The sequence below is a fragment of the Quercus lobata genome, chromosome 12 (assembly GCF_001633185.2).
Source record: "Quercus lobata isolate SW786 chromosome 12, ValleyOak3.0 Primary Assembly, whole genome shotgun sequence".
Taxonomy (NCBI): domain Eukaryota; kingdom Viridiplantae; phylum Streptophyta; class Magnoliopsida; order Fagales; family Fagaceae; genus Quercus; species Quercus lobata.
In genome coordinates, this window is record NC_044915.1 from 32405853 (window position 1) to 32429914 (window position 24062).

Below are 24062 nucleotides of genomic sequence, written 5' to 3' on the forward strand. Positions count from 1 at the left end.
TTAAGGTGCGGTTTGAATTCAGCTTATTTAAGTCTACGTTTTGCTCTTTCACGTTTTTTTTTTTTTTTTTTTTTTACCAGAAGTTAACTCTGATGGGGGACAGACCTGCACAGGACCTTGAATGTCCACCCATTAGACTGAAATAGCACTGTTTGTGGGTCCCGTGAACACACAGGACCCACAAACATCTTTTTTCATCCAAACTTTAATTAAAAATAGGTCCCACAGCACTATTCACATATTTAAAAATTATTTTGCTACAGTGTTTTCAGTTTTCAGTTTCAGCAAAAATAAGTTGTATCCAAACGGACCCTAAGTATTGAAGTAATCAACTTGTCCGGAGAACTATTAATTATAATTCTAAATTTTGATAGGAAGAGAAAAGAAGAGTAAAATTTTTAGGAGATTAAAAATATTGACACTCTTAAGCTACCACAAATATAGTAAAATGTATTAATAAAGCCATTAAAGCACAGCAATCGAAAAGAATATAATATTTTCAAAAACAATTTATATTCATTAAATTCGTAGGCCTTAATTACAATTTTTACATTGTAAGACTGATAGACAATGCATCCTATTAGGTCTTTTTTCTTTTTCTTTTTTTCTTTTTCCTTTTTTCTTTGCTAGGCAAGAGGCTTACTTTTTTTTATTATATTTTGTTTTGCAATATTATAAGGCAAATAGATTCAATATATTATATTTTAGGACTTTCTTCCCTTTGGGGGCCCTTAGGCCATTAGGCTATTCATTGCCTAAATAGCCTAATGGTTGAGCACCCTGAACTCTTTGATTCTCTCGAGCATATTAACAGGCTATTTGTAGAGAAATATACAAAATGCCAACTCATTATAACATCATGCAAATTGTGGGGTAGAGAAACATGAACACCAATAAAACCATGGCATCCTGGTAGTTTGAAAGCTCCTCTCTTTTTGGGACATAAAGATAAGTTGGCTTATCATCTCAAGTAAAGCGCCTTTTGAACAGGTGATGTCGCTTGGCTGGATCCTTGGGCTTACCCTTCAACTGGCCTTGCATTTTTCGCCCAGTACTGCAAATGGAATAACAGTTATATGACAATTACAGATTTACATGATGAAACGAGAGTTATATGGCAATATGCATTAAAAAGAGTGGCACAAAAAATCTGTGGAAAGCAGGTGTGGGAAAAATGGGATACCATACCTGTACTCCATGTAAACCATCCCATTTGCACCTGACATAGCACTCATGGATCCCATAAAACGACGGGCTTTATGAAGCGCTATGTCATCTGCATCTTCTTCTAATTGCTCTAAACCAACTGCATCATCGCCAGCGCTCAACACCTGATGTGCAAGAAAGGTCAGGAATTTCTTATTCAATGACTGAATTTAAAGTTAGAGCGCAGTGCAGATAAAGACCTTGGAAAGTAGTGCCAATTGATCTTGTAAACTGTGGTAACTCAAATCAGCTCCCGTATCAGATGGAGGCAAGCTTGTTATTACCTGTCACAAGTAAAAGTTGAGTGCCATTTACGAACTAATAATAACCAAATGAAATAGAGTTTTGACAGCTATGTGCATAACAGCTACTGGGCAAAAAAGCAAAATTCTACATGTATTAGCAATTAGCATCCTCATCAGAATAACTGCTTCTGCAATAAAATGAGACGCATAATAAAACACAAACATATACCTTAAAGCTATAACCTTGATCAATCAAAAACTGCTGCCTTTTGGTAGAGTAGTACATCTCCTGCATTCAGACCCAATAATTTGGATATCAAAAATCTTAACCAAATATTAAAAGGTTCATACTTCCAAATTATAAAAAAAAAAAAAAAAAAAAAAAAAAAAAAAAAAAAATGATTTGACAAATTACGACTAGTCCCAAAAGCTTAAAGCTAATAGGAAAAGATGAATTTAATCACTTAAAACATTATTTTTAAAACTCCTCCACCCAGACTCCCCCATTAATATGTGAAAATTTTAAATTGGAGGAAGAGTGGAGACAAGGCTCTAACTCAAGATACCTACTCTAGGAAGTGGTGATTTAATCACTTAATCATTATTCTCACACAGTTCAATAACTAATCAAATCAAGAAAAGAGAACAGATGCATACCTGTGTATCTGTTGACACAAGGGAATAGAAAAATGCATTGTACTCCTCTTTACCTCCCGCCATCCTATCTTGAAGTTTACCCTGTACATCCAAATGGACAGAATCTTAAATCTGATGGTTGGCATAATCCATTAAAATGAAACTCGCACAACAATGTCCAATGCTTTTTTATTCCAAAATCATCGCAAACAATCTTCCATAATGATGTCAATCAATTAAAGTTGCCAATTATTTCTGATGAGCCTTAATTAGTCTATTAAGATCCATAGCTAACACCAAAATTTTGGGACTAAGGCTTCTTCTTGTTGTTGTTACCAGCTACTAAAGACAAGCCAAGATTATATTGTATATAAAGAGGATATGAAAACAAACCTTAGCCCTAAGAATACGACCCAGACGTTGGGCTTCTTGACGTCTTGAACCAGCATGTGAAGAAATCTGAATGATAACATTCGCCTCAGGAATATCTATCGAATTATCACCCACCTGAAAATGACAAAACAATTAGGACAACCTTCATTGATATAATGTTTCAATTTTTTTGTTTTTTTGTTTTTTTGATAATTAATATAGTGTTTCAACTTCATAAGCTGCATCTAATTTAAAAGGAAAAACTAGTCAATATTGTGGAGTTCTAACTGTTTTCAACTCTGAAAGAAGAAAAAATCAGAAAATTCAATAGTATGGGCAAGTCGACCACATCAACCCAAGTAGGATCACATATATGCACCAGTTTCTTGACCTTGACACACACCCAATAGAGAGTTCATACATTCAAGCATGTCATAATGATCTTACAAATAATTCAATCATCAAGTAGAGCAAATTGTATGAACCCAACAGAAATAAGATGCCAATATTTTGAAGAATCAAAATTACTGAAAAAAGAAGATAACATCAATTGAGTACCTTGGACAGGAAAACTGTGTTTACTTCCTTGCTAGTTTTGAAAGCTTCAAGAATTTTTGTCCTCTCAACATGGCTAAAACAGTACACAGAGAGATTGCCAACATTAGATATGAAGCAGCACAAGTAGAAGCATACTTCTTAAGGAAAAGATCTTCATAGACAACCTGGTAGCACCATAGATCATAGGTTTGCGTAGTTTCATCGCATACTCTGTGAGTGCAAAAAGATTGTCAGCAAAGACAATTATTTTATCGCCACGCTGCTGTTCATGAAACCTTATAAGAAACTCACATGCCCTGAACTTATTTGGGTTCATCACATAGAGTGCCTGAAAATTTGAGAGACCATTAAGTTAATGGAGGGGGATATATAACAGCTGGGAACCTGCTGACTTTCTATAAAGCAATTACTTCCATAGAGAAATGTATGTATAAAAAATCACAATCAGAAAATAACAGCATCCCATGAAAGTCAAAATAGAGCAGCAGAAGTTAATCAAGAAAGACATGTAACAGCAGCAAATAAAAGCATTATATGAAGAAGAATTGACATGGTGCAAAATAATACATACATCCATCCATGATTTTCAATTAAGAAATAATTTGCATGAAGAGAAAACAAAAATGAAGGATTTGTAAACCAGGCAAACCTGCTTTTTCTTGGAGTTTTCTTTCTTCAAATATTCAGCAAAAAACTCCTTTGTCATTGGACACCAGACTTCAGCACACTGTACATTTGCAATAAATCCACCTTTTACTAGATCCAACCAGTTTGCTTCATACAATTTCGGCCCAATAAGAAAGTTTAGATCGGTAATCCTTTCATCCTCTCTAACAAGAGTGGCTGCAGTAAAATTAGTCAACAAATTTTCAGTTATCATCAGAAAAAGGCAAGGGTGGATGTTGCAACATTCGAAACAAATAACTGAAGACATACCAGTGAGCCCAAGTTTGCAGTGAGATTTAGTGATACTAATGACCTTTCGAAACATGTGAGCAGGAACCACATGCACCTGAACAAACCAGATGTAATTCACCAACCTATAATGCATATAACATTGACATAATCTTATAGGTAGGAGGCCACAAACAACAAATGAAGTAAAAAAGATTACCTCATCCATGAGAAGCAAACCCCATTCTCTATTTCTTATCTCTTCAATAATCTTTTCAGATTCTTCAGACCGTTTACCACCAAAAGCAACCATGTTATATGTTGTCACAACCACCCCAGCATTACCGCGGAATCTTTCTTTGCTATCGGATGTGAAACGACAGATTTGATCTTCTCGGATGGTTGACCATAGCCTGAACTGGAAAGCCCACTGATCCACAGAAACAGCATTTGTTGCTAAGCAAAGGCAGCTTTTTTTTATTCGGCAAGCTGCAGAGACACCAACTAGAGACTTTCCAGCACCACAAGGTAGCACTATGATGCCAGATCTTGCTCTACCTACAATTAAATAATTTTTTAATGTCATTATTCAAAACGTTAAGACAAGAGTAATATATTTGCTCTTGCCACAACCATCAAAGAGCTTGAGAAAATCTAACAACGAAAAAATTGTAAAAATGTTAGTAAGAATACCAGTAACAAATAAGGAGAGAAAAATCATAAATTTTCAAGTACAGAAGATTTAACATTAGTATGTGGGGTTTCTACACCATTCAAAAATCGGCATAAATTGTATAACTAATCATGCTTTCTTTTTATCTACTCATGTAATCTACTGTGTTCCTTAACAATGGACTGAAAATCAGTCTTAAAAAATGTGACTCAAACTATATTTGGTCCCAACCAAGAGATAATTAAACTAAGAAATAATATAGAGGGTGTCCCAAGTTAAAATCAGTTAAATCAGATCTTAGGAAAAGAGGTATGTACAATCACAAACTAAGCTTACCATTTCCAAACATTTTACTAAGACTCTTTTCCTGATATGGCCGTGGTTGTGCATGAGGCTTCAATTCCATATCGAGGTCAGGGTTGACCTGCAGTGTCAAAGAGCAAAAGTTATGTTGGAGGGGCACATAGTGACAAAAGGTACGTACAATCATCATATGTGACTCCATAATATGATGAAACTTGAAAAAGTGCTGGATGTCCCTTCACTCCACAACACTGAAATTCAACTTAACATTCAGTAATAATTTAAGACCAGGGAAAAACATGTGAATTCTAACTCACGGTATCATTTCTGAAGTCATACTCCTCCAACATGGGGTAATTTAAAGCATTTGGCAAGCAACGTTGCTTTACATTCTCAACCTGTCAATTAGAGAACAAAAAGAGTTTCATTAAGAGATCTCTTCAAATAAGCCATGAAGGATCCAAGTATAAAAATGATATCTTCACCCCATAAATATTAACTCAACCAAATCTACAGAATGCAATGTTGTCCATCTTTGTGGGCATTTCTGTTTTTCCACCACAATGGAACAAATTGATATAAATGTTCAGATTTATTGCTAGTGAAAGAAATGTATCTACATATAAACATGCTTTTTTAGGAAAAAAAGTTACAATTGCACCCCATGGGTCTTGAACCCACAACCTCATCCTCCACTGTGCTCTTACAAGGGGAGAAGGTGCCTTTGGATCTAGAACTTGTTGGCATACATATAAACCAACTTACTCATGCAGCATACAGAAACAAGCAGATCTAAAAGATCCTTTATAATAATAATAATAGTGATGAATAATTGTATTGATCATTTAAAAATAGTACAACAAATCATGGGAACAATTTTAGAATACCAATTATATCATATATGTTCAAACCTCCCCAAAAAACAATTCAGACACACAAAGAATCCAAACATCTACAATATTATATGGTATTCACTTATCTAATACCATCCAGTTGAACAAAGAGCCAAAAAATTATTGAATCAGATCCAAAAGGTTAGTACAAGCCAAGCCTCCCCAATAAACCCTTTCAAAGAGAACCTGGAAGAGAAGAAGGGGGGGGGGGGGGGTTGATGAAGCTGTGTATGCTTTCTATGCACTACATCAGTCAAATTTAAGTCACAGATTGGGACCAGGATGACCTAAATCCAGCTGATATCCTTTTGCACCAAATGGGTGCCTTACTGCTCCAATCTAAGGAGTTTAGGCCTGACAAGGCAACACAAATCATGAATAGTCTAAGATGTGTTCGATTTCAGAAAACTCTTATAGATTACCTGAGCAGGGTCAACCTCAAATGCATGAGTTTCTTTTTCTTCTGCTGCAGCTGCCACTTCTGCTCCACTAAGCAAATCCTCATGACCAGTTCCAATTTCACCCTTTGCTTTGCTGATTGTAAAGCCATCACTTCCATTTGAAACCTTAAGTCCACATAGAGATTCAACATTCAACTAATAGAAAATGCTGAAATATGATATAAAGCTACTTCTCCAAGTAAAAGAGAAAAAAAAAAAAAAACAAAACAAATACACAATCATGTACAGCCGTTAGATTTTAAAAAAGGAATAAAAGGAGTGGAAAGCAGCTATAGTTGACAAAAAAATTGTGAGAAATATACTGGCACTAGACAATATACATCATACATTGATAATGTTGAAAGTTTAAAATTTTATGTACTAAAGCTCACCATAATGAAGCACAAAAATGAATCTTAATAAGGTCTGATAAGACAATCAATCTTCAAAAATTATTGGAAAGAGGCAAGTATACACACAAACAAAGAGACACACAGTAAGCACAGCATATGAACCTAAAACATGCCTACAATTAAACATGGTCTTCAAAAAAAATGTTCAAATAACTGGTCACCATGGATCAAACAAGCCAGTCCTTAGAATAGTATCCCTTAAGCCATTTCTCAATATCTAAAAAACCACCAGTCAAATCATCCAAAGATTAGAAAGCTATTAGAAATAAGTCATGCCATGGAAAACAAAATACACACACCAGCCATTTACAAATTCAATTGTATCAAGTAACCAACCTCAGCATTAATCCTTGCTTTGGATATGGCTTCATCCTTAAGCAACTTCTTCAATACCTGCAAAGAGTTCACTAACCATTAGCATCACAACTTGAAAATCTCTATACACTGCCAATAACCAAAAAAGCTCAAAACATAGTCACTTGCCTCAGGAAATGGAGATTCCACAAAGTACCTATTCTTCTTTAGCACGAGCTTCACTTTGCCATAATTGGCCGTGGAAGCATGTATGAAATCAATCATTTCCTTAGGCAGCTTTGTCTTTGACAGTTTATTCAAAACAGCTATGATAGTTTCAGTTTCAAGACCAACAGACACCGCGGCATACAACGAATGAGGGGTCAGGTTGTACTCATGCATCGACTCGGGCCTATAAATCAAAATTCACACACACAACACTGCTATAATCTGACAAATATAGACCCATATAAAAAAAAAAAAAATACTCAATACATAAAACACAAATTGATGTGTTACACTCAAAATTTGATACCTGCAAACGGGTTCAGCTATAGCAATGAGAAAATCATAAGCTTGTTTATACAAAGGCGAAAATGTTTCGAGGAAAATACGGCCATCCGCGCAAGCCCACAAAGGCCTATTAGCGTGATCCGGTTTCAACTCTAATTTGGTAAAGTCTCTCTTTTTCTCACCTTGAATCAATCAAATTGAATTCAAATCAATAAAAAGAAGTAAAAAATAAAAATAAAAATAAAAACCCAACAAAATAAAAATCATTATAGTTTATACAAAGAACAATGACCATACCATCGCGGTTATCATCGTCGACTTCTTCGCCATAATATGCATCTTCATCTTCAACAATGATCCTGTGATCTTCCTGCACGTGGTGCTTTGGTTTTGTGAGTAACATAGCTTATAGAAAGTTAAGAACACCCATGTGGGTCCGTGTAAAAATCAAAGAAATTTGCATTAGTGATAGTGGGTTTTGACGAACCTTGGCTGAAGATTTGTGCTTTTTGTTGGGTCGGCCTTTTTCACCTGGAATCATGAATTCAAACCAAAAAAATAAAAATAAAAATCAATAACTTTTTTTTTCCCATTAATTTCTATTTAGACAACAAATTTTATACTAGGATTTTCATGAAAGTACCGTGTCCCATGACTGTCTGTTCTGTCTGATGTAGTTTGAGGAAGCGAGGTGAGATTTATACAGTACAGTTACAGAGGAACCGCCTCAGATTTTTCGGATTCGGGAATCGGTGCTCGCCTTTTGTAGTTCAAACTTTTATTTATAGCCAAAGGCCCGAACCCATCACGGTTCAGAAATAATGAACAGGGCCTACTATAGAGCCCATCACGGCCCACGTTGAAAGTCAATTTATTGACCAGCAATATCCGGGTCATATCCGTCAAGCACAAGATGGTCAACCAACCGGTTCTCTAAACCGGCTTAGACCTCCGTTTATTTCACTGTAAAACATTTTTCAAAATACATTTTCAATAAAATGTTAGAAGGTGTTTGGTGTGATACAGCTAATTCAGTTTATTTGAGGTTTTAAAAATTGTGTATAAAAGTTTTAAAAAATAAAAAGCTAGCTTATAAGCGAGTCCCAAACACACACGTAAAAGTTTCAAGCACAGATCATAAAAACTTATGACTCAATTATTGGAGTTGTCAATGTTGAAGATCTAGCGACTAGACCGCCAGGACTAACAACTCGCTCAATCGAACTGTAGCAACTCTAGAAACTAGACAAGTGATTTAGGCAACTGAGCGCCGACATCAACCACTAGACTAGGGGCTACTGCGACTAGAGAATTAACCATAGTTGTTAGATCAACAACACAAATACCAAATGATGGTCGAGAGATGATATATGTTTTTGTAAAATGTTTTATAAAATAAAGGTAAATAGTTTTACTATATTTTATAAAAATAAGGAACCGTTTGATATAAGAATTTAAACATATATTTTCAGTTTTTAAATAACATTATATACGATTTTTATATACTTTTTCATGGTTTCAAAAAAATACAAACAACCTTGTTAGATCAACGTTACCGATGACCAAAAATGAAACAAAGACGGTAATTAAAGCAATTAAAGCCAAACAAAAACAAACAGGGAATTAATTAAATTACACACGCACAGTAATTTTTAAACGAGAAAAGCGATTTCTCGGTGTCCACCATTGCCATTTCCCCATTTTCGCTCTCCTTCTTCTTCGTCTTTCTTTCTCTCTCTCTCTCTCTCTCTCAGATAGAGAAGACGAAGACACACAGACACAGAGATGAGTGGCCACGACTCCAAGTACTTCTCCACCACCAAGAAAGGTGAAATCCCCGAGCTCAAAGAGGAGCTCAATTCCCAGTACAAGGTCTCTCTCTCTTTCTCTTTCTATATGTTTATGTAATGGAGCTCTCTGATCTGGATCCATTTCGTTTCTGATTTGATGCGCGTGATAATTTTTTGTCCAATTTTATGGGACTTGCTGGCAGATCTATTAGTTTACGATTTGATTTGCATAAAGATTTCATCGGATTGCCTTTCTGTGATTACGAAACGTTTCTGAATTGTACGGATCGAAGTTGTTTTTCTCTTTCTTTGTATGTCACGAACCTTTTTCTCTGTTTGTTGGCTGAGAAAATCGCTGGAAAATGAATTAGAATCTGGATTTTTTTTCTGAATCAGTATAATTAGGCGCAGGATGAGATTTGCTTTAGCTGTTAATTTTGATAAATAGGGGGTTTCAATTTACGTCTCAAGCATTTTTTGAGTTTCTGACTGGAATTTAGATGTTCTATTTGATTGTCGTGGAATCATAGGAGAATAGAAGATGAAACATTGAAATGGAATTGGTTTTGGTATTACTCTTGAGTCTGAGCTGTTTTAACAATTTGGGGATTTCCATTTCACCTATGTAAGAGGGTTTGTGGGTAATATTTTGATTAAAAAAAGCATAAGTATAGTTAATGGTATATTGCTTTTGGGGTCTTAGGAGTAGAGATGGAAGCTACCTTTATGTTGATTGAGTTTGAAGTAAGACGTCAATGTGAAGAGATAGGCCATTGAATCAAGCAGAACATTGTGGTCAGATTGCTGAGCAGCATAGTGCTGGCAGGAATGTGAGGGTATCATTATTGCATTTTAGGCTTTAAGAATAAATGTCAAGACTACCTTTACTTGAGAGGAGTTCTTATTTAGAGTGTGACTTGAAGAAGTAAGCTGTTGCGTCTAGGGGGAAATTGTTCGATGCTAGAATGTGCCTGTGAAGGTTAGTGTTGGAAGTAAGAGAGGCTTACTTGTAAAACTGAACAGAATTACTAGTTTTATAGAACTCTTGCATGGCTAAGGAAAGTGACAATGCTGGTATTGGTATTAAAAGAATCTATGTATCGGACATTTACCTATCAAAAAAAAAATTTATCGGACATTTACTTGTAATATTATTTAGATGTGATTTATTTCTGTTTTACTTTTTAATGACCATAAATTATTGTTCTTTCTCCATTGCAAGAAGCTTATGGTGTTTCTGGTGCTCTTAGATATCATTCCCTTTGATTGAGAGGTTGTTAATAAACCAATGAGCCCTACTTCAAATTGCACCTCCTTCCCTTGTAAAACCAAGGCAGAGGGTGACGTTGTAGGTTTAAACCTATTTGGTGCACTCATAATTACAAAAAAAAAAAAGAAAAAAAAGAAAAGAAAAGAGAGTACTTGTTTATTCCCCTCTGTATTGGCTGCAATAATATTTTAGTATTTAACTCTCTCTCTTTCTCTCTCTCTCTCTCATTTTTAGTTCATCAGAAACTATGTAAAGCAGACTCTTCTTTTATTTGTTATGCAGGATAAGAGAAAAGATGCTGTTAAGAAGGTGATTGCTGCAATGACTGTTGGGAAGGATGTTTCATCCTTGTTCACAGACGTAGTAAATTGCATGCAAACAGAGAATTTGGAGTTGAAAAAGCTTGTTTATCTGTATCTTATTAATTACGCTAAAAGCCAGCCTGACCTAGCTATCCTCGCAGTAAATACATTTGTGAAGGTAAGAACTAGAATTGAATCATCTGTCTTGCATTGTTTAAAACTTTAAATTTGTTAATTCTTAGTATAATTATTGACATCAGTGACACAACAATTTAGTATATATTTAATAAAATAAAATATAAAAAAACACAAAATGGATGTGTTTTTTGCAAACATCCCCCTATTTCACAGGGATGGAAAATACCCCTCCATCCTAGATGATAGTACATTTCTATCTTATACCATATTGAAGGCATATGTTGATATCTTTTCCTTCGAGTGATTTTGAAACATAATATGTTTGACACTGTAATGAGCTTTTAGGCATCTCTAATTAACTTTTACTTTATGAGCATTTATGCAGGATTCACAGGACCCAAATCCTTTGATTCGAGCTTTGGCTGTACGGACAATGGGATGCATACGTGTTGATAAAATCACAGAATATTTGTGTGACCCCCTTCAAAGGTGTCTTAAGGTGATTTAAGGAGGGAATTTTTACCACTCATGCATGATTGTTGGAATTAAGTGTCAACTTTTGATGAGTCAGATACATTCATTACTTATTTGGCAATTATCCTTCTCTTGCACCATGCTACACCTCTCTCTCTCTCTCTTATTGTTCTATGTTAAACTCCTTGAAATTTGACCCAGCAATCTGAGCTTTCCTTTTTCTTATATTTTGACAGGATGACGATCCATATGTCCGAAAGACAGCAGCTATATGTGTTGCAAAACTTTATGATATCAATGCTGAGTTAGTTGAGGACAGAGGTTTCTTGGAATCTTTGAAGGATTTGATATCTGACAATAATCCAATGGTTGTAGCAAATGCTGTCGCTGCTCTTGCTGAGATACAAGATAATAGCATTAGTCCCATTTTTGAGATCACTAGCCACACACTCTCGAAGCTTCTTACTGCATTAAATGAATGCACAGAGTAAGTTTGCGTCTTACTTTTATTGATAATTTGAATATAATATATATGACTGATATATAAGGAATGACATCAATTTGCTTTAAACAATATGTTAATTGTTATTTGAAGCAGTTGCTAGTGTGCTTCTTTAACAATTCAGCATAGTTTGAAACCAAGCCTCACAGTTGACCTTGCTCTTACAAGGGAAGGAGATGTCATTTGAGCTATAGCTCATTGGCACAGTTTCATCATAGTAATATACTGTAGAAAGCAAACTTCATGTATTTGTTATCAATATCATGTCTCAAAACAGTCTTAAAGTTTCTTTTTATGCCAGTATCCATTCCTCAGTTCAGTGTATGTGCTTGTGTATTGGTATTCTGAGGCTAGCATTGATTGTCACCATAGGCTAGAGCTGATACTTCATGTCTAACTTAGGTTTTGTGGTAGCAGTGTAGTGATAAGCTCTCAGTGCACGCTTCTAGCACCTTTATAGCTATCAATCTTTTATTTAGTTCCTCTCTTTTTTCCTGTTTGTTTCTTTTCCTGTGCAATTTTCTGCTGCAACAACTTGCTTGTCTAACATTGGTTGTGATACATATTCAGGTGGGGTCAAGTATTTATCTTGGATGCTCTTTCTAGATACAAGGCAGCCGATGCTCGTGAAGCTGAAAATATAGTTGAGAGAGTTACTCCACGGCTACAACATGCTAATTGTGCGGTTGTACTATCAGCTGTTAAGGTGGCATTTATTTCCTTTGATTAATTGGTGTTCTACATCATTATTGTTGCTGGTAGCGTTTTCAACAGTTACCAACTTGTCAACTATGATAAATATCTATCATCCTTTATCTTCTTCTCCTTTTGCTTTGCAGATGATTCTCCAACAAATGGAACTTATCACCAGTACTGATGTGGTTCGAAATCTTTGCAAAAAGATGGCTCCTCCTCTTGTGACATTACTTTCTGCAGAACCTGAGATACAATATGTTGCATTGCGTAACATCAATCTTATAGTACAAAGACGGCCTACGATCCTTGCCCATGAAATTAAGGTGAGCTCAACCCTATACATTGTCATATCATTATATGCTGATTAATGTACTTAGGGGGCTCTTGCATCCTATGTTTTACTGAATACTTTGTTCGTTTTTAGGTGTTTTTCTGCAAGTACAATGACCCAATATATGTGAAAATGGAGAAATTAGAAATCATGATAAAACTTGCTTCTGACCGAAATATAGATCAGGTATGTTTCTTTTCTAAAAGTTGTTGTTGTCAGTTTGAGTTTGCCTCACTCTCCAATATCTCTTCATCAGAGTTTGTGATGCTCTCATGGTTAACCTTTCTTCAGGTTCTATTGGAATTTAAAGAATATGCCACAGAAGTAGATGTAGACTTTGTTAGAAAGGCTGTTCGTGCTATTGGCCGTTGTGCCATCAAGCTAGAAAGAGCTGCTGAGCGATGCATTAGTGTTTTGCTTGAACTGATCAAGATTAAAGTGAACTATGTGGTTCAAGAGGCAATTATAGTCATTAAAGATATCTTTAGAAGATACCCCAACACGTAAGTTAACCTTTCTATTTTGGTGGGGGGGGGGGGTGTAAGAGTGGTTTCAACAGCTTTCTTTTTGATTTGTTGTATTTGTTTCAAGTACAGAGTGTTCATCATTGTGAACACTACTTTTTAAAATCAATAAAATCTCTATTACCTATTAAAAAAAAAAAAGAGTGCTTTCAATGGTATTTTAGTGAATGATGGTATCTTTCTTCCAAACTTAATTGTAAAACTCTGTTATCCCATACAGCTATGAGTCTATCATTGCAACACTCTGTGAGAGCTTAGACACTTTAGATGAGCCGGAAGCTAAGGTAGTGCTTCTTCTTCTGTAACAAATCAATTATAAAAGTTTTAAGCTTTCTATTATCATTTTTTTTATTAACAAATTAATACCCCCCCCCCAAATAATAAAAAAATCCCCAAGGCTTCAATGATCTGGATAATTGGTGAATATGCGGAAAGAATTGATAATGCTGATGAGCTCCTTGAAAGTTTCTTGGAGAGTTTCCCCGAAGAGCCTGCACAAGTCCAATTGCAATTGCTGACTGCAACTGTCAAACTTTTTCTCAAGAAGCCAACTGAAGGCCCACAGCAGATGATTCAGGTTCTGATTTAATATTTGACTAGCACTTGTTTAAATCAGTTGTGTGTACTTGCTTTATTCTTTGTTCATTTGTCTTCAGATGGATTTCTAGAATGTCCACTACCTCTTGTTTGCACATATTCGCAGCTGACTGAGCATGATGATATTAAAGCGGGGGTGGGGTTGGTGTAGATTATAATTACTTTTGTGGAAAATCCAGGTTAATCTTTTGTCATAGAGGGTGTCTGAATTGACCACATTAAAGCTTAGAAAAAAGGGGGATGAGAGAGAGAAATTTCATCTAAAGGAGAGTGAAGTTATTGGCTTTGTAGCCTAATGGTACTTTTCCTTCTTTTCGAGGAGGTTTGAGGTTCTACCCATTGTAGGTGTAGGATTTGTGGGGATTTATGAGATAAGGGGGACCTAGGGTTATTTCATGAAGTACGTAGACAGCAAGACAGCATATATTTTTGGTATGAACAAAGAAATATACAGTGATGTTAAAAACCCAAAGCAAATTTTTTCTTTTAACAACATTTCAAAAGTGACACATTGATTGGTGTTGTATGTGTATGAATAGTAGAGGCAGTGGAGCTACTTTTTCTTCATTGTCCTGTAATTAGGAACTTGCGGTCTCTTTTGTTTTTGCTTTATCTGGAGTGTCTTTGGTTATGCCAAAGATGGTAGTTCAGATGTTGGCTTGTTGGCAAGGAAGGTTCCATAAGCGCAAGAGAGTAAAAGTTCGGAAGGCTGCTCCTTTTATGTATTTTGTGGACTATGTGCTGAGAAAGAAATGGCAGGAGCTTTGATGATGTAGAACTTTCTATTCATGTTTTTAAACCATCATTGTTATGATCCTCCTACGATTGGATGAATGCCTTAGGCAGAATCATTCAGTGATTCTGTCATAAATCCTGTGTTTGGAGGGATTGTGGCTTTTTTGGAATGTTCCTTGCATAAACTTTGTAATGCCAAATACTTAAAAAGTCCATATGATGTTCCTCAACAGTACATTTATTGCATGCATGCCCTTTGAGTAGGCAAATCTAGATTGAATATGAAACAATTTGCTGCTAACCTTGTTGGAGTAAATATCATCATGATTGGGACGTTGTAGTTATGCCATTCTTTTCTGCCTATAGAAAAAGTATAGAATGGCATCCTATGCTTAAGATGAATTTTTGGCAAAAAGGGTACAATGTTAAGCAGTCCTTATATACACAATACAATCTTCAATCTTGTTTTGAGCAATTTTTCTTTATGTCATGTTTACAGGTTGTCTTGAATAATGCCACTGTGGAGACAGACAATCCTGATCTGCGGGATCGTGCATACATATATTGGCGTCTCTTATCGACCGATCCTGAGGTATGGTTTTGCCAAAATGAACTTTAGTTTCTGTGTTGATTTAAAGTCCACTACATTATCCTTTTAATTATTTTAGAAAGAACTGCATTTTGAGATGGGAGGCTGCTGGGAGTCCTCATGCTTATGTCTCAGTTAGCACTTCTATGTCAATTCCATGTTGGATTAGATGATCAAACTCAGCTTAAAAAAGCCTGTTCCTTTCTTGGGGTCCTAAGAATCCAACAAATTTCAACCCCTGTAGGAAAGAGGCTGGTTGCACAGGTAGTCAGCCATGTCATGCCCTGTAGGGTTTTCATAAGAAGTCTGGCTGCAGTCATCTATAATACTGTAATAGACAATTTTAGGACCACAATATTGAGTTGTACATTAATGGGCCTATGTTCTTATCTCTCAGGCAGCTAAGGATGTTGTGTTAGCCGAGAAGCCTGTGATAACTGATGATTCAAACCAACTTGATCCATCTCTTCTGGATGAGCTTCTTGCTAACATTGCTACACTATCTTCTGTGTATCACAAACCCCCAGAAGCATTTGTAACCCGTGTGAAGACAACAGCCCAGAAAACCGAAGATGATGACTATCCTGAGGGTGGGAGTGAAACAGGATATTCTGAATCATCTGCTCACGCAGCTGATGGTGGTGTATCTCCAACTAGTTCAAGTAATGTTCCATATTCTGCTGCAAGGCAACCAGCCCCTGCACCACCTTCACCTGCTGCTCCAGTGCCAGATTTGCTTGGTGATCTGATAGGCCTTGACAATAACGCTATTGTTCCTGTTGATCAGCCTGCTACTCCTAGTGGGTAAGTATGATATAATGTGTGAACTGTCTTCTTGGTGTAATATGTAATTGTTACACGGTATTTTTTTTTAATTGAAAAAAAAAATTATATTAATAATATGTCATGAATGTTGGGAAATGTCCTATAATTTCTTGAGATAATCCAGGGAGCTTGTGAATACTTAGGAACAGTATAACATTGTTTAGATATGTATAAAATTGGTCTACATGAATTTAATGATAAACTTGGCACGATTTGTCTAGCTTGAAAAGATTCTGATTATTTTGTTTCTAAGACGAGCAAAATCTGAATGTATGCTATAACTCACACTTACTGGATTTGCTGGCCTTAATTGCAGCCCTCCATTGCCTGTTGTACTACCAGCATCAACTGGCCAAGGTTTACAAATCAGTGCACAGCTGACACAACAGGATGGTCAAATATATTACAGTTTATCATTTGAAAACAACTCCCAAATTCCACTCGATGGGTTCATGATTCAGTTCAACAAGAATACATTTGGTCTTGCAGCTGCTGGACCCTTGCAGGTAACTAATACATTCTTCCATTGAGATTTGAGAGGGATATTCCACTTTGGGTTGTTTGGCTTACTTCCCAGCCCTAATAGGACCCTTGTATATCTCTATTTATTTTGCATTTATTGGTTTTAAATTGATACCTTTCCATCTAATAGGTTCCACAAGTGCAACCTGGGACATCAGCTAGTACTCTTCTGCCTATGGTTATGTTCCAGAATTTGTCTCAAGGTCCCCCAAGCTCACTTTTACAAGTAGCTGTGAAAAACAGTCAACAGCCAGTGTGGTACTTCAATGACAAAGCCCCATTGCATGTGTTCTTCACTGAGGATGGGAGAATGGAGCGTGGAAACTTCCTTGAGGTAAAAATATATGTAGTCATTTCTTCCTTTTGGAATAACATGGTGGGTTTGATCTCTGTTAGCAAATAAATACAAAAAGAAGAGAGAGAACAAAACTTTACTTCACTGCTTTCGCTTTTTTGTGCTTGTGTTTATTTAGGATTGTTATGTAGTTATACTGTGCATTTAATTTCAAAGGGAAGAACAGACCTGTTTTAGTCAGAGAGACAGAGACATTAAAATATCAAAACAATCTCATCTCTACCACGAGTAAGACATAATAGAAAACTACTTTATGTTCACTGCTCTCTCCACCAATTGCAGCAGCATAGCTAGCCTTTCTTTACTTGCAAACCATGTGTTGATGTGTTCTATCTTGGTAAGATTAAGTTGAAATCAGAGTGGAATGATAGGTAGAGAGAGAAATTTTTAAGAATGAAGGTTAGGTTGAGAAATTTATGGAATAAATTGCATACAGCTTGTTGAGTTATATGAGCTAATAGTTAATGAACAAGTATAAAAGTTGTAGGCTGATGACATGTTGATTCAGATAATGATTTCACTGTGCATTTATAATTTGAATTGATTGATTATGGCAATTGAAATCTGATACTTATTTCCATCACAGACGTGGAGGTCCCTTCCTGATTCAAATGAGGTTTCGAAGGACTTCCCAGACATTGTGGTGAACAGTGTGGAAGCAACTCTAGATCGGCTGGCTGCATCAAACATGTTCTTTATTGCAAAGCGCAAGCATGCAAACCAGGACGTATTCTACTTCTCTGCTAAACTCCCTCGAGGGATACCATTTTTGATCGAACTCACAACTGTCATCGGAACTCTTGGGGTCAAGTGTGCGATCAAGACTCCAAGCCCTGAATTGGCACCTCTTTTCTTTGAATCCCTTGAGACTCTCCTCAAGGTTTGAATCTGTTAGGTCAATTTAATGTGTATATTTTTTGTATTTCTTAATTTGGCTATTATCTGTAAAATCTATATTAGCTGTTGGGATTTTGACTGATTTTCTTGTTTTTGTCTTCTCTGTTATTTGCTTTATTGTTAGCTGTCCTGCCACTTACATTATTTTTAATTTGTTCAGACTCTTGAGATTTTGTTCCAGGAGTTTTCTATTTTGATGGGGGGTCATTTGTCTGTGTCGTATCTATTGTTCTTATTACTAGATAATACTTACAATTTTGTAACTTGTTACCTTTTTGTGTGTATGCCAGTTTTTACTTTACCTTTATGGTTGCACAACTCTATGCCTTTTATTTATTCTTCTTTTATTTTGATAATTTGGAGCGGAGTGTTATTTTATATTTTTTAAATGGGGTATGGTAACTAGTAACTCTTATTTCGTTATACCTATGGAATATTAGTGTAATTCATTTGAGTGATTTTGTAAACAAGAACAACAAACGAAATATAAATTGCTTTACTGGGACACCACTTGTATTTTTTTTTTTTTTTAAAGAAAAAGGATAAATAACTCATAGACCGGATTACAATAAGTATGTGCAAAGATTAAATAGAAAATTATTTCAAACTGGGCTCAGTCTACATGGAATTACACCCATGCTGAACCCGGCTTTGTTCGGGTGGGCAAGATGTGTGTGGATGGCTCACTTGGATAGGTCCTCTCCCTTCAACAAAAGCAGGTAGTTAGCTTAAGTTATCCTTTGAAGTTATTAATATTATTATTTTTTTCCATTTCATGTAACTTGAGTCCATATTCCTTTTACTTAAATAGTGCATGACGCAACAGTTTAAAAGAATGTAGGAGTGAATTAAAATGCAATGTTTGTTTTTCAGTAACTTTCCTTTTAATTGGGAAATGTAGCTTGGAGGAAAATAAGGTGGCTTTTCTTCGCTAATTCTTGAGCTCAATGGGCAATTTGACAATTTGAGTAGAATTGGTTTGGAAAAATTTGCACAACCGATGAACCCACATGTGGGAATGATATTAGATTTGCTTAATAATCCACATTTTCGGCCATCAGTCATTTCACCATAAATGCTAGCCATCACCATTAATATGTTGATTTTCACAAATCCCACAAATTTAGCAGGTGTTGAGAGTTGTATTTCCCTTAAGTGAACAAGCTTGATGGGATTTTGTCAAGTAGATTGCCTAGTAAGCACAAAACCATATCAACTCAACTTTTTGGAAATCCCACCACTAAAGGCTAGTTTATGGTAAGAGAAAAAGAAAATTTGTGGCTCACTTAATTATGATTTTTTTTTTTTTTCTTCTTGAGAAGTGTCGGTGGACACAATTTTTGCCACAATTATGATGTGACCAATTGTGAGTGGTAGAAAAAAAGTGATATTTTTTTTTTTTTTATATACAATATAGAAATTCTAATCTAGTCTAATCTAAGTGTATATATGTGTAAAGCTCCCTCCTAAAGACATGAACCCCGACCTTTGCCTCCCACACTTCACGAGCACTTATACTTATAAAATGACCATTGCATCAAGGGTGTGCGGTGGTAATAGATTCATATAAAAATAATAAACAATCACTCACATCAAAATTATGATACATAATAAAGCTACTATAAAAGCCTAAGTATTCCTAGCATTAAACACCATCGTTTAAACCCAAAATTTTAATTAATTTTTGCTCAATTAACTTTTGTCCAAACATGGTTATAAAAAAATTATAAATAAAATAAAATAAAATAAACTTTTGTCCAAACATTCAACTAATACATGCATGGTTTCCACGTGTGTTAGAAGCACAGTGGAGCATTTTTTTTTTTTTTTAACCTCCTTACCTACCTTTTTAGAATTAGATCCCCTCTCCGGTGATACACTAGTGACTAGATTGAATGTACCATTAATAATTTTTTTTTTTTTTTGAGAAACAATGTACCATTAATAATGATTGCATTATTATGATTTGAGATTTATTCATTAAAGTGCAGATCAATGAGAGCATTCTCATCCAGCGTTTCAAAAGCACCAAAAATACAAAATAGATGTCCAAAAACACAAAATCTCATCAAAAACCACCCACACCTAGTAATGTATAGTACAAAATTTTATATAACATGCTATAGTGAACATGAAAATATTCATGTCCACGGTAGCTCATCTATTTTTTTTAATTCAGTTCTCTCTTTTATCTACTTAAAACTCTCTCTCAAGATTTTCAAAAAAAAAAAAAAAAAAACTCTTTCTCACTCTATAAATTATTTCAATATGGTATATTATTAAGGTGATTTTTTTTTTTTTTAATGGAGAAACTATTAAAGTGATAACGTAAAATAAATAAAGTAAATTTTCAGTAATGTAAAATACTTGCTTTTTTTTTTTTTTGAGCATTTCCAAATGTGAATGTGCTTACACACTGTTAGCTTTCACCTTATCAATGTGGTGAAAATAGGTAGTGGACTTGATTTGTTAATCTTAAAATCTTGACTCAAACCTTATACATTTTAGACAATTGCTTATTATCCCAAATATATATATATATATATATATATATATATATATATTTTAAAAACCATAATAATCTTGGTCTTAAAGTATAATGCTATACTTGTATAACAACCTAAAATAAAATAAATTTCACATAAACTTACATTCTATTTTGGAAAAATGTTTGTTTTCCTAAAATGAAAGAAATCATTTTTATCTCCCTATATCACTGTAAAAGTCTTTTATCATCTAAAAACAAAACCTTCTTTCTATCTCCCCGTCAAAAAACTCTCTCTCTCTCTCTCTCTAAAAAATAACTCTCATGAATAGTGACCATTAAATTGACCACGTATACTTTCTCTTTCTCTAAAAACATTTATTGATAATCAATCATCATCGGAAAATTATTAGGTATTTTCGGAATACCATAAATACGTACTCCCTCCTCTCACATTCATGGTGGGTCCCACCATGAATTTAATTAGTGGGACCCACCATTCATGTAAGAGAAAGGAGTACATATTTATAGTACTCCGGGAGTACAAAATAATTTCTCATCATCAACAACCGACTCCTTTTCTCTCTTACTCATAAATTCATTACATTGGGATGTCATATTTAAATTAAATAAATTTGTTTTATTGTATATATATTGTGCTTTATATGCACAATTAATGTGAATAACTATATTTAAATGTGAATGTTGAGACTATTAAACGATTTTATTGTTAAACAAAACTGTAATAGTTTATTGATAAATCAAATTTTATGGTTATACGCATTAATGTTATTTTCATTATGAAATTGATAGCTTAGATTTATTTTTTAGAACTAAAGTTTTAAAAGAATTCTTACAAATAGAAGACAAGAAATGCAATTGACATAATAAATTATATAAAAGACTATGTTTTTGTTTAAATGCCTGTATTGCTACATTATTTTATTAAAAAATACATGTTAAACTTGTTTTTGTAAAAAAGTTTTCAAATTTAATATTAATAAAATCATATGGTAATTGTACACTTAAAGAGATGAGAAGAATTGATTTTAAATTAAAAAAAAAAATTGATAAAATAGAAAGTTAAATAAATATAATTTAACTTAAAGTTCTTCTAAAAAAAAAAACTTAAAGTCATTGTCTTTGGCCTCAAATCTTATTGACTTGCTTGAACCCAAAGAGAAGTCAATCAAAATTTAACTTTGGGACAAAACAACCAAAAAAAAGTACCTACTTAACTGAACTATGATCCCAAAAGGATGTAGGGTTGTTTTGATTAATGAAAGGGAATAAAAATGCTTACACGACATTTCGTAAATCTTTGTTTATTCTGTATTTTTTTTCGAAGTTAAAGTGAAACTTTAGTTAATGTTTATAAAATAATTCAATACCTTGTAAATACACAACTTCAATGGCAGTCTCACAAGCTACGCGACCCACACTTGCCATACGTGACCCACTTCGCTTGGTCTCTTACAAATTACCTACTATGCTGTCTTTTTTTTTTTTTTTTTTTTGATAAGTACTTTGCTGTCTTTGTAGTTTGTACAAGTTGAAGATCAATATTGGCCCTTAGATCTGTATAAGCAGGTTGGGAATCGTGGTGGCCTAGTAGTGGGTTTTAGCTAACTCAACCGGTAAAGTTTTTTATGGTTGTATAAGAGATCTAAGGTTCAATCATAGCCTACACCAAAAAACTTATTGGTATCTTGGTCTGATAATAAAGAGCTATCATCAGGAGCAGATGTTATACGTTGAAATTCTTTATAAAAAAAAAAAAAAAAAAAGTGGTGACCTAGTCTATAGAAGAAAGGCCAACTTTTCTTTTACATAAATGAATTTTTTTAGGCAAAAAAAGATAGCTAAAATAAAAAGAGAATATATTAGAGTCCTTCCTAAAAATTACAAACTAAAAAAAAAAGCATGAGTCATCTAATCATATAAATATCTAAATTATAAAACCAAATAAAAAGAATACAAATTTCTATGCACAATCCCATCCAAGGTCTTACCACTGTTACCAGGCCTCTCTCTCCGCAAACAAAACCAAATCCCCAAATTAGTAACAACTGTTTAGAATTTAGAGGAGAAATGTAGATACATAGACTGATTGACTGTAGTCATGTTACTGCTCTTAATAACATACAGGGAAGAAAAATAAATAGTGTTGCCAAGAAGATAACATTGTCTGTTCGGAACAGTTTATCTAGTTTTTTTTTTATAAAAATATGTTAAAATATGCTTATATTTTGAAAAAAATTTATTAAAAAAAATGTGAGATAAAATAAAATTTTTAAAAGTGGTACATAAAAACTAAAAAGACCGACATATAAGTTGATGCTAACAGATGGGAAAACGTGTTGGAAGAAAGAAACTAGGAAAGCTAAACTTTTGTTCGGTAGGAAGAAACAAAGAAATGTAAAAGCAAGTAGAAAAGACGAGGAAAAAAATCATGTGGACTTACTTTTCAGGTCAAGGATTAAACTGGAGTCTCCTCAACTTTAGCGGATCGAAGATGATGGGAAATTGTCATGGTCAAAAACGTGGATGAGGTGCTTGTGTTTCATTAAATTAATTAATCAAATATTAATATTTAATTGTTTATCCAATTTTCTGGACAAGATTACATGGTAGAAATGAAATAGCATGAGATTTTTTTTATACTAGCTAGCTCCTATCTTTTTTTCTTTCTTTCGTTCCCTATTACTATCTATCAGTGCGTTAACTGCCTTGTGCATGAATTTCTTTCCTCAAAGCTTCATTTTCAGCCACTTTTGTAACCTGTCTTTCAATTCTCTCTTATTCTTGCACAGCAATCTGCACATTGTTAGTGATAAACCCATAATGTGTGATGCCATTAATGAAAATTACTTAAAATACAAGGATTAAAGTACAGTTTTAGTCCTTAAAGTTGGGTTTTTTTTTTTTTTCCTCTCATATATATATATATATAACAATTTTTAGGAGGTTGCACTTGCATAAAACAGAGATAAAATTTCTTATTTCAAACATGAAACAAAAAGGTAGTATAGTTCAAGGATAAAAAAAAAAAAAAAAAAAAAAAAATTATAATCTAAATATTGGATACAAAAATGTTGACATGACTATTAGAAACTTTCATATACACACTGAATTCCATAATCGTGTAAATACGAATAAACACAAAAGTTATTCGAAATAACAAAATTGAATATTACCCACTAATTTATTTTTCCAAACCAAAAAAAAAAAAAAAATCACCCACTAATCAAAATTTAACTTTGGAACAAAACAACAACAAAAAAAAAGTACCTAAACAATCTCATGTTGTGTACTTAACTGAACTATGATCCCACAAAAGGGTGTAGGGGGGTTTTGATTAATGAAAAGGGGGATAAAAATGCTTTCACGACACTTCCTAAATCTTTGTTTGATTGTATTTTTTTTCGAAGTTAAAGTGACACTTTAGTTAATGTTTATAAAAATAATTCAATATTCACATACCTTGTAAATACACAATTTCGATGGCAGTCTCACAAGGTAACGCGACCCTCACTGCAAGTCTGCAATACGTGACTCATTTCTCTTGGTCTGCTCTCTCTTTGTAGTTT

The 24062-nt window shown here is 34.3% G+C and overlaps 2 protein-coding genes across 2 annotated transcripts; one reads left to right on the forward strand and one right to left on the reverse strand.

Annotated features, from left to right (window-relative positions):
• Positions 1 to 615: 615 nt before the first annotated feature.
• Positions 616 to 8203, reverse strand: LOC115971930 (general transcription and DNA repair factor IIH helicase subunit XPB1). The gene is made up of 20 exons (XM_031092035.1): positions 8084 to 8203; positions 7928 to 7971; positions 7738 to 7810; positions 7463 to 7622; positions 7117 to 7339; positions 6970 to 7026; positions 6203 to 6346; positions 5205 to 5285; positions 4921 to 5008; positions 4132 to 4469; positions 3954 to 4029; positions 3667 to 3860; positions 3182 to 3345; positions 3018 to 3090; positions 2481 to 2594; positions 2109 to 2189; positions 1681 to 1740; positions 1407 to 1490; positions 1189 to 1331; positions 616 to 1054 (listed from the first exon to the last, which is right to left on the reverse strand). Exons 1-20 carry the CDS (start codon positions 8091 to 8093, stop codon positions 967 to 969), a joined length of 2295 nt encoding a protein of 764 aa, XP_030947895.1. The 5' UTR covers positions 8094 to 8203; the 3' UTR covers positions 616 to 966.
• An 877-nt stretch (positions 8204 to 9080) lies between these two features.
• On the forward strand, positions 9081 to 18292 carry LOC115971931 (beta-adaptin-like protein C). The gene is made up of 15 exons (XM_031092036.1): positions 9081 to 9312; positions 10783 to 10980; positions 11326 to 11439; positions 11651 to 11901; positions 12487 to 12622; positions 12756 to 12935; positions 13037 to 13129; positions 13235 to 13446; positions 13688 to 13751; positions 13865 to 14044; positions 15299 to 15391; positions 15786 to 16192; positions 16530 to 16719; positions 16866 to 17069; positions 17677 to 18292. The coding sequence occupies exons 1-15, from the start codon at positions 9226 to 9228 to the stop codon at positions 17974 to 17976; spliced, it is 2709 nt and encodes a 902-aa protein (XP_030947896.1). The 5' UTR covers positions 9081 to 9225; the 3' UTR covers positions 17977 to 18292.
• The last annotated feature ends 5770 nt before the right edge of the window (positions 18293 to 24062 follow it).